At 34.5% G+C, this 11683-nt stretch overlaps 1 protein-coding gene across 1 annotated transcript; it reads left to right on the top strand.

The window, feature by feature from the left end:
• The first annotated feature begins 6651 nt into the window (after positions 1–6651).
• Positions 6652–10931, top strand: LOC132185023 (transmembrane 9 superfamily member 2-like). Its single transcript, XM_059598838.1, has 7 exons — positions 6652–6943; positions 7783–7823; positions 7901–8483; positions 8602–8739; positions 8863–9019; positions 9763–10247; positions 10462–10931. The coding sequence occupies exons 1-7, from the start codon at positions 6792–6794 to the stop codon at positions 10679–10681; spliced, it is 1776 nt and encodes a 591-aa protein (XP_059454821.1). The 5' UTR covers positions 6652–6791; the 3' UTR covers positions 10682–10931.
• Positions 10932–11683: the final 752 nt, after the last annotated feature.

Raw genomic sequence — 11683 nt, 5'->3', positions numbered from 1 at the left:
ACCAGAACATGGAGGGAGAAGCATGGGAGATTTGTAATGGAAGAGATTCGGAGGTGGTTGACAGCAAAACGTGGAAAATAATATTCGGGGGGCATTTTCGATACTAAAACGCCTTAAGTGATCACGTGCGAGTCAAAGCGGTTTTGACTGATGGAATGGCTGAATTGAAAAAAATTGAAACTTTAAGGGGGTGGATTGCAAAAATTGAAACTTTTGAGGCGGAATTGCAAATCGCTGACAACTTTGGGGGGATAAACTATAATTTTCTCTTAAAAAAAAAAAAAAAAAATCTTTATGCACCCAATGCTATCAAAAACCACGTCACATAAGCTTTAAAATGATACAAAGAAAATTGATAGTGTTACGCCTTAATCAATTCACCAACTGCTTTGCAAATTTCCCTTTTCCTTAAACATTGACTTGAGCGTCGAATGGGAATCATCGGTCTCACCACTGGCTCCCTCTAAAGTAGTGGCGTAAGGTATTCTCCATCAACAAGCCTAATACCTAAAGCCCCGTCCCTTGTTTTTACCTTGTCACTTTATTTTGATTTTTTTTTTTAATCTTTTTCCTGTTGTTGGTGATGATCATACTGTTGCGTGAATGATTTCACAAACACGTAACGAGATAATTTGTTAGGTTATGAGGAAATCTAGACATTTTAGATTATAAGGAAACCTAAGACTTTTTTCAAACAAAATATTTGTGATTAATTCTTTGTTTACTTTTATTGCCTAGCAAATTGCTGCTCAAGTTGATCCATCATTGAATCTGCCATTGAGCAACTTGGCTCTGATATCAATTTGTTATGCAAATGATTTCTCAAACACGCAACGTGATAATTTGTTAAGTTCCGAGGGAACCTAAATCTTATATTCTAATGGAACCTATATTTTTTATATTCTAAGGGAATCTAGAACATTTTCCAAACTCAAAGTTTGTGATTAATTATTTGCTTAGTTTTATTGCAACGAGACAAGAAAATTGTTGGTCAATCTAATCCACCCTTGGATCTACCATTAAGCAATCTGGTTGTTATACCAATTGGTTACGTGAATGATTTCACAAACATGTAACAATATAATTTGCTAGGTTATGAGAAAACATAGACCTTAGATTCTTAGGGAACCTTAACCTATTAGATTCTTAAGGGAACTTAAAATTTTAATGCGATTTCAATTTAATCATTTGGTTTTTAATTTCGACAATTAAGCTCTTATTTTTTTTCTTCAATTTTAAACATGTCTCTATGTTAACTTATCGTCTAATTAACTAATGATATGACACATCAAATCAATCAGTTAATGTTATATAACTCTTGTTTTAGTCTCCAATGAGTAATTCAATTCGTTGAGGATCACGCCTCATGAAGCAAATGTCACTAATTTGAATTCTTCACCCCCATTTCTCTTCGACTCTTCCCTTGTTCGGACATGTAAAAAAAACAAAGGGTGAGAGAGTTGGTTGACCACCCCTAATTGATGAGAGTGGCAACCCCTAACTGCTTTTGAAAAGCAATCGATATATAGCAGTTGATGAAAGGTTATTGTGACTTCATATTGAGAATGTTGTGCAAAAAAACAATTACTAAAGTGTTTGGGGAATAAAACTATTCAAGTATGCAAAATGTCTTGAATGACCGCAATGGATATCATATGCTAAGGCATTGAGAACCTCTTAAATGTCTTAAATGGTCAACTGGTTGTCATATTTTAAGTGAAAGTATAAATAAAATCATTTTTTTTTTGGGTTTATATTAATTTGAAAGAATTATTTGTGTATTTGTTGCCACATCGCCATGTACATCATTAAATGCAACAAAATAAAATATGAGAAAAGTCTACTACCCCTCTCAAACTGCCACCCAATTGACAATGTTCTCCCCAAACTTTAAATTATGACAATGTACCCCCCAAACTACCAAAACATTGTCAATGTCCCCCTCATTGACAAAACTACCCTTAGAAAAATTAAAAAAAAAAACTAAAAAACTAAAATTTCTGGAAAAACCTAAAATAAAAAAAATAAAAAAAAATCTTTTTATTAGAAAAAAAAATTTTAAAAATTTCGATTTATTTTTTTAATATAAAAATTGAAAATTTTTGGTTTGTTTTTATGTTTTTTTTTTAAATGTTTTCTTTTATAATTTTTAAATAAAAATTTCCATTTTTTTTTAAAAAAAATTAAAATATTTTTGTTTAAAAAAAATAAATTTTTCATTTTTTAAAACATATTTTAAAAAAATATAAAAAAATAAAAATTGATTTTTTTTTTAAAATAAAAATTTCGGTTTAAAAAAAATCGTTTAAAAATTAAAATTTTCGTTTTTTTTTTTTTTTAATTTTAGAGGTATTTTTGTCATATTGATAAATATATAGGGGCATTTTGATCTTTTTGCTAGCTTTGGTGGGGATATTTACAATATTTTGATAGTTTGAGGGGTACATTGTCACAATTGAAAGTTTGGGGGAACATTATCAATTGGGTGGTAGTTTGAGGGAGGTATGTGGACTTTACCCATAAAATATTAACCATAAAATGAATCTTCACCATTTCGCTCGAAATAAAAACAATCATATTCCAGGTTTTGTTGGAAAAATGGAATTAAGTATGAGGATGTTGGGTATCTTAAACTCAAGTGTTACTTATAACAATCCATTAACTATGGGTCCATCAAAATGATTTGAAATTTGCTCCCTGTAGTATCAAAAATGAATTTAATGGTCCTTAAAATATCCCAAAAAAAAAACAATTATTTTGAAAAAAAAATTGGAAATGTTGATTGTAAATGGACTAATGTTTATTCCACCACTATACTACTATACTGATGCGGCACTATTAATTCACCTTTGAATTAGTTATAGTTAAAAATAAATAAAAAATTAACGGTGGACTGACAATGTCACATCAACATAGTAAAGTAAGAATAATATCACATTTTTATCTCACAATATTAATGTAACAGTTCCAACTAACTCTTGAACAATTTTTTTTTTAACAATGGTTAGGTTGAATATTAGTTAGGACTGACACGCCAACGATGTGGAATAATTATAAAATAAAAATATAATTTCTTACGTTACTCGTAGAATAATAGTGAAATAAAAATTGTGGTTTCTAGTACCAATTGGTGGTTATCATGCTTGTTTGGGTTGGAATTTTTATTTTTATTTTTCTATTAAACTAAATTCAAAATTACGAATATCGATGAGAAAAAAGAGTTGAGATTAAATTGAGTTGTTTGAAGAATATAAAATTTTGAATAAAGTTGAAATTTTTTGAGTTATGTTGAATATTAATGGTGTCAAATCAACTAAAAAAAAAAAGGTTGAGAAGAATTGAGAAGAAAGGACTTGTTTGGAAAGACGATTCTTCCCAATTCTTCTCAATTTTTTTTTTTATTTTTTTTTCTCTTTTTTTAGTTGATTTGACACTATTAATACTTAACTCAACTCAAAAATTTTCAACTTTATTCAAAATTTTATATTATTCAAACAACTCAAACATAATCTCAACTCTTTTTTTCTCATCGTTATTTACAATTTTGAATTCAATTCAGCAGAATAGAAAAAAAATCGCAAACCCCCACTGGATTGCTTTGCATTGATTTATTTTTGGCCCATTTTTGTTGTCTATCCCAGGTCATATTTGCTTGGTGTATCCTAATTCCTAGGCCAGATTGTTTGCGATTTGGACAATTGAGTGAAGGGGACACCCTTCGGGTGTAGGGTGTGAGAGGCTTAATTTATGTGGATTAGGTGACATTGTCCCCTCTCAAGTTGTTAAAGGCTTGTTTTGGTGTGCATGTCTAGGATTTTCAATGCTTGTTGGATACTTGTTGCTTGCATTTTTGGTTACACAAGAAAACACAGAGAAATATGGAGACCATCTATTTTATAGGCCATATTATAGAATTTATAGACTTAATTATATATATTGCAACATAGGGAATATGTTGTCACACTATTTTAAAAAATTTAAATGATGTGATACTTTATACACTATTAATACTATGTTTGTTTCGACGTAAAATTTTCGACGATTTTCAGTGAAAAAATGATTTTCCTTAAAATATTTTTCAGTATTTGCGCCGACGATTTCCAATGGTGGTCCAATGAACTCCGACGATTTGAGAAAGAGAAACTCAAACTCAACAAATTTATGGTTTTTTTTAAAAGAAAGATAAACCATTTTATGAAAATTAAATAAGCTTTTTTGATTAAACTGAATAAGTTTTTGGGTTGACTATTATTTTCTGTCGCACCAAACACTAAAAAATATTTTTTTTAAAATTATTTTAGCCTAAATGCAATAAAATAGAATTTAGACCATATAACATAATCTCTCAATTTAACTTGAAATGGGGAGGATCTTGATGGAAGTATCAAATTTTAAAACATAAAAAAAAAAAATGTTCATAAGATGTTACAAAGTCGCTTTCCTTAAAGAAGATATTTGTCCCAATTGATTTTTGATAATTGGGGTACAATGGGTTATAGCAAACACTTCTCTAAGATACATTGGAGCCCTACGACATTCTACGATCATAATTGTTAGTAACAATGACTTAATTTCAACAGCATATCAAACTTAAGTTAACTTACGATTGACCTTACAAATAGTAAAGTAAATCAAAACATTGATTTACCTTATAAGCATTTTACAATCCATATAAAATCACCATATCGTATAACCATGACTGTCTAAAAATTAACGATGCACCATCAAGACGCCCTACAGTTCACTGCCACACGCGATTGGTTTGCACTGTACTAGAGTATACACAAGTGCATACACTCAAGTATTGATTTAAAACAATACCTAGATGTGAGTTGTGCATTACAAATGCCTCGTTCAATTTCTTTTAACAATTGATTTGTTATTTAGTGGTGCTTCTTCTTCATCTTCATCTTTTTTTTTATTATTATTATTATTTTATTATTTTATTATTTTTTTATAATTTTTTTAAATCCAATATTTTTAACATTGTAGCCAAGGAAACACAAAATTTATATTATTATTTTATTAATTATTTTTTAAAAATTGTAATGTCATTAAAAACGACTTAACCTCAATAAAGCTTTTAACCAACAGGTGGTTGGCATGTTGACTTAAGGGGAAATTAGGCGACGTGGTTGCTACAAACAATTGGAATCTTAATTGACCTTGGGATGATGGGCTCTTCATGTCCACCAAAACTTCAACATCATTAAACAAAACAATTTCATATTCCCTGTCCTTGAATTTGGTCTACTTTGTGAGATATTATTTAGGATTCTTAAACTTTATCCTTAATTTACTTATTCTTGACCAATTCCATACAATTTGTATAGCTCAAATTGTTGCTTTTGGTCGGTTTTGTGAAACTCTATCTCACCCATTTGAGTACCTTTTCTTTTTTAATGCCATTTAGCACCAAGAGATGTTTACTATAACTTCAATGCTCTTTGGCAGGCCGGAACCGAGTAGGGTTACGGGGTATGGCCGACCCAAATATGATATATTTTATGGTCATAATTTAAAGTTGTGCATTTAATAGTGTATATGATGTTAATGTTGGCATGCTTTTTAAAAAAGTTAAATAATGCGTTATTACGTACACCGTTAGATGTATAAACTTTAAATCCTGACCATGAAATGAAATAGATATTATTCATTTAAAATGAAAATGGATGAAATTTTGTTAGTTAAGTTCTTGCTCTTTAGAAATATTATTTTCACATAGCTCTCTCAAATCTTTCAACTCTCGTATGTTGTACGAGTCATAATCGTGTGTATATCCCTTCGACGCACATTTTGCAAGTTTGACGTGGGTGAGACGACCAACAATTTCATGAATAGAATTGAGAGAGGAAGTTTCGTTTGATTGACATAAAATATTCGTTCGACCGAGTTTGCAAGATGTTGCTCAGTACAAAGTTCCAAGAGCTTCGATCCTTAACTCGGTTGAAATAAGGTATATGGGGTTTTGATCGCAGCTTGATCGTAATTTTGATCAAACGATACTCATTCGACTTAGATAGTTTTGTAATTGACAACCATATTTCAGCTGTTTAATCGGCTATTAATAAGAAATACAATAATGAGTGTGTTGAAGGAGCTTGCAAATACGGCTATGTGATTTCTTAGAGTAAAATTGTGATTTAAAACTAAATTGCAAGAAATATATTATTTGAGAGTGCATTTTTAAAAATTTATATAATTTTTTAAAACGTATAATTTTAATTCCAAATTATAAACAAATATGTAATTACATTTTTAAAAATTAAGTCGCCTAAAAACGGACAATTAACATTAACTTTCATATATTGAATCACTCACTATACCAGAAAAGTCAGATCCGTGTGGGATTGGGAAGGAAGGTAGTGATCATCCCAATGAGTTGACTGCCGAACCACCGGATCTGACACCCCCTTACACGTCACAACCACACCAATCACGTGCCTCCACATCGACAGAGAGAGAGAAATAGAAACCGAAAACGAAATCGAAACGCACACCAAATCGCACCTTCGCGTCGGAGGGCAACAAAAAACAAAAACGGCCCCGTTTAGGTGAGGCATCGCACGTCTGTTTGTGGCACTCCATCTCTTTCAGTGTGAATTAAAAACATGATAGATCGGACCAGACTTCAACGACCTCCTCGTTTTATTAATTAACCCCTGCCGTTTCACTCCCAAACAGACTCCAGATTGCAAAGCCAGATCTCTCTCTCTCTCTCTCTGAGTCTCTTCTGGTTTTCTCTGTACGTTGAGGGTTTGGGCGTGGAGGGGTTGGAGAGATAGTGGGAAATGGAGAGGACTATGGTGGCGGTGGCGGTCATCGCCTTGGTGGTGCTGCTGGGCGCCAATCAGGTGAGTTCGGATGCATCGGATCACCGGTACAAGGAAGGAGACCCGGTGCCTCTCTATGCGAACAAGGTCGGGCCATTTCACAATCCCAGGTAAGCATTGTTCTAAGCCCTTTGGAGCTCGATCCGTGACTTTCTTGGTGTTGTTCCAGCTGGATCTGAGCTGATTCTTAGCACATAGAAATAATTGAGTTGAAATGTGAGAAAACAACGTGTTTTGGTTTTAATGTTTTAGTAAGATATGGTTTTCGAAGCTTAGGTTTACTATAATGTTTTTGCTCCGACAAAGTCATGAGATTTGGGATCGGGTTTATTACAGCACAATCATCCTCATCCACGGTTCAAACGAAACCAGATGAGGATGATCATCAAACCATTCCTACGGATAATGTGGGAGCTGTTAACAGAAAGATAAAGAAGATAGAAGATAAGAAGAGCAATTCAAATGTTTAGATAATCTGTGTAATCGCACGTATACAGATAGATTTGTTGATAAGATTTTTGGTAAATAATACTTCTATAAATGAATAGCAAGCAACCCGATTGAGGTGTGGAAGCCAAAACAATTATTCCAGATTTATTTGTCTGTTTAGGGTTCTTGTCTTAAAATATAATTTCCTGGGCTAACAAACAGAGTGTAATGTATTTGTTGCATGCATAGCTGGGAGATATGGAGAATTGTTTGTTTGAGAGTGTTGATGTGGAGCATGGATTTCCATTTTTTTTTTGGCTATAAATTTGACTATTATTTGATCCTAGAGCTGGATCTGGTAGTCTATAAAATTTTGGGATGGCTGGTTATTGTTTGTTCGTCAAGAAGTGTATTCATGTTTAATCGAACAGTGGTTAGTTCAATGTTTGATTCTTTGAATGTGAGGAGATTTTGTGTTCCAGATGGGCTAATGTGTTTCTTTTATTTTTCTCTCTTGCAGTGAAACATATCGCTATTTTGATCTCCCCTTCTGTGCTCCAGGTTTGCATTAGTTCAATTTAGTATATTTTTCAGCAGTTCCTAAGGAACTTGTTTAATTAGTTGGATCCGAATTGCAGATCATTTCAAAGAGAAAAAGGAAGCTCTTGGCGAAGTGCTAAATGGTGATCGTTTAGTCAGCGCCCCCTACAAACTTGATTTCCGAAGTGAGAAAGACTCTGAGGTTGTTTGCAAGAAAACACTCTCAAAAAAAGAAGTGGGCCAGTTCCGAGCTGCCGTTGACAAGGACTACTACTTTCAAATGTATTACGATGACTTACCTATATGGGGTTTCATAGGGAAGGTCGACAAGGAAAACAAAGACCCAAGCGAGTATAGATATTATCTTTATAAGCATATTCACTTTATTATCTATTATAACAAGGACCGGGTGATTGAAATCACCGTTCAAACAGAACAACATGCCCTTGTGGATCTTACGGAGGATAAAGAAGTTGATGTGGAATTTTTGTATACTGTGAAATGGAAGGAAACAAACACTCCCTTTGAGAAGAGGATGGATAAGTACTCACAGTCTTCTTCGCTTCCTCATCATCTGGAGATCCATTGGTTCTCCATTATAAATTCATGTGTGACAGTGCTTCTTCTAACTGGGTTTCTCGCCACAATTCTCATGCGAGTCCTTAAGAATGATTTTGTCAAGTAAGGATTATTTTGAAATCCATCTTTGTTTTAGGATCTGCCTGTTTACTCTGAGTGTACTAGGGTGTGCATTTTCTTTCTGCACTCATTATTAAGTTCTTTTGTTTCTCTATAAAAGATATGCCCATGATGAGGAAGCGGCTGAAGACCAGGAAGAGACCGGATGGAAATACATCCATGGAGATGTGTTCAGGTACCCCAAGTACAAGTCTCTATTTGCAGCTGCCCTTGGTTCTGGGACCCAACTATTTACTCTGTAAGTTGCTTTTTCATCAGGCTGTTTAATAGCACAGAAGCTCATTTTAGGAGGTTTCTCATACAAATACACGTTATTGTTGTGTAATATTTCACTAATATGGTATTTATGCTTTTCATGCAGTACGGTATTCATTTTTATACTAGCACTTGTTGGTGTCTTTTACCCATACAACCGAGGGGCTCTATTTACTGCACTGGTTGTCATATATGCACTCACGTCAGGAATTGCAGGCTATGTTGCAACCTCCTTTTATAGCCAGCTAGAGGGAACGAACTGGGTATGTGCTGATAAATTCATTCTTCAAAGAGTTTTGATTTTGAAATGACATCCATTAAATTTGTACTTGTTTCATTTCTATGATATTCAATCTTCTTAAGGAGATTAGCATCGTAGGACTCTTCTAATGAGACCATAATATAGCATGTTGGGATACAACTTTACCCAAAAGCTTAAGCTTATGAATTTGGCCTAACTATGCTATATAAATCATTCATACATGCCACATTTTTCTAATGCGGGACTTAACTTTTCTATAATTATCTGTGTATACTTAATATCTTCTACTATCGTGTGAGGCTGTCACCACATTAATATACTCTCCCTTGAATGGAAGTTTTATCAATCTTATGGACCCTTTTTACGATTACTTGTGTGGGCCATGTAGATTTTATCCGTGCCGTGCATCTGTTATGTCCCTACTCCTACCACAAAAAGAACCGACCATCCATGCATGCGCATCATTCCCGCTCCAAACAGCAAAAGTCACTGCCATCATCCACCATACTGCATGTCACTATAGGCTTTGATGCAAATTGTTAGGGAAATGATCATCTTGAGATTCTTACAGTGAGATCATAATATAACATGTTAGGAGAAAACTTAACCCAAAAGTTTAAGTTTATGGATTTGCGTGTATACGTGTGCTATATTAACCGTTCACACATACCACATTTTTTCAATATGAAACTTGACCTTTCTATACTCACATATGAATACTCAACAAATTTTTTGGTATGACAGGTTAGGAATCTGTTGTTGACAGGATGCCTCTTTTGTGGACCTTTGTTTCTTATGTTCTGCTTTCTGAATACTGTTGCAATTACTTATAATGCCACTGCTGCTCTCCCATTTGGCACTATTGTCGTGATAGTTCTTATATGGTCACTTGTAACATCACCTTTACTGGTATTGGGTGGGATTGCTGGGAAGAATAGCAAGGCTGAATTCCAAGCTCCTTGCCGCACCACCAAATATCCCCGAGAGATTCCAGCTTTGCCATGGTACCGCGGATCAATTCCACAGATGGCAATGGCAGGCTTTCTGCCTTTCAGTGCTATATACATTGAACTTTACTACATATTTGCTAGTGTCTGGGGTCACAGGATCTATACCATCTACAGCATCTTGTTTATCGTCTTTATAATTCTCCTGATAGTTACTGCTTTCATTACTGTGGCGCTAACATACTTCCAACTTGCTGCCGAGGACCACGAGTGGTGGTGGAGGTAATCACCCCCATTTTATTTAGGCTTTTAATAATATTTTGATTACTTATAAAAAAATTTAAATGTTATCTGGACTTTAAACTACTAATCCTTTTTTCCGTCTTGTCTTAATCTGTTGTTTACTTCGAATGGTCTATTGCTTCTCTAATGTTTGTTCTTCCTCTTATATTCACATCTATTGTTTGTTCTTCCTCTGTTTATTCATCTGTTTCAGATCTTTTGTTTGCGGTGGATCGACTGGCATATTTATCTATGCCTACTGCCTATATTACTACTACGCACGCTCCGATATGTCCGGATTCATGCAGACCTCATTTTTCTTTGGATACATGGCTTGCATCTGCTATGGTTTCTTCCTCATGCTTGGAGCCGTAGGTTTCCGTGCAGCTTTGCTATTCGTCCGTCACATTTACCGGTCCATCAAGTGTGAGTAGTTAGTTGATCCTTGCCGGGAGGCATCTGGTATGTGTCTTTTTTTTTTTCCTCACTTTTTCCGTAGGCGTTTTGTAGAGAAAGGCATCATGGGTAGTTTTGTAGTGCCTTGGGTATTCAAACCAGAAGCAGGGTTCAAGAGCAGATCATCCCCATATTATAACAATATGCTTGAGGGTTCGGAGAGAAGGAAAGAGTTTGTATCATTACTCAAAGTCAAGACTTTGCAATATATATTCTTTTAATACCTTCTACCTTCTATTCTTATAATCTCTCACTGGTATATATGCCCACGTGGAAAGAAAAAGCCAACCGCGTAAAAAGGAAAAGGGATGGCCAAGAGTTCATTTGGCCCTGTTCAATTTTCTATCCATGGATGATTACGCCAGCCAAACACAAAAAAAAAATAAAACCTCGATAATTCATTAATTCCTTATAAACAATACATGTTTTTGGGCCAGAACAGATTATTTGGTTTAGCTAAAGATGAACTGCAGACAAAATTTATATAAAATGTAATGGTTTTAATCTGTCGGGTATAAGTGCGATTGGTGTTTTTGAACCATAATCATCCCTTCATGTTTTTTTTTTTTTATAGTGATATGTTGAGGTGGCAATAATAAACACGTGGCAATATTTTATAGCTCTTAAATGGAGTTCCGTACATGTGGCAAAATTTTCATTAATTTTTTAGATGACATATAGATGAAAGGGAACATGATCTTCTCCAGTTCATGGTTAGGATTTCATCTAAAAAATTTTATGACCACAAATAGGACACATATCTCACTAATAAAAATAAGAGGTGGCTTCGGCCACCCTAGACCGGCCGGTCTGGGGTGGCTGAAGCCACCCCTTACCCGAAAGGGGGTGGCCGAGCCACCCCCAAGGCTCTTGGGGGTGGTTTGGCCACCCCCTTTTTGCAAGATGGGGGTGGTTCGGCCACCCCCATAGGCCATGGGGGTGGTTCGGCCACCCCCTACCCAAAATGCGGATGGCCGGCC

Source organism: Corylus avellana, chromosome ca6 (assembly GCF_901000735.1).
Source record: "Corylus avellana chromosome ca6, CavTom2PMs-1.0".
Taxonomy (NCBI): Eukaryota; Viridiplantae; Streptophyta; class Magnoliopsida; order Fagales; family Betulaceae; genus Corylus; species Corylus avellana.
This window is presented reverse-complemented; position numbering and strand designations above follow the sequence as displayed.

Excerpts from the sequence above, each read along its gene's own strand:
- LOC132185023 (XM_059598838.1), top strand. The coding sequence starts at position 6,792 with ATGGAGAGGACTATGGTGGCGGTGGCGGTCATCGCCTTGGTGGTGCTG. Across the intron at positions 8,484-8,601 it reads CTTAAGAATGATTTTGTCAA|ATATGCCCATGATGAGGAAG; the intron begins GTAAGGATTATT and ends TCTCTATAAAAG. Across the intron at positions 8,740-8,862 it reads GGGACCCAACTATTTACTCT|TACGGTATTCATTTTTATAC; the intron begins GTAAGTTGCTTT and ends CTTTTCATGCAG.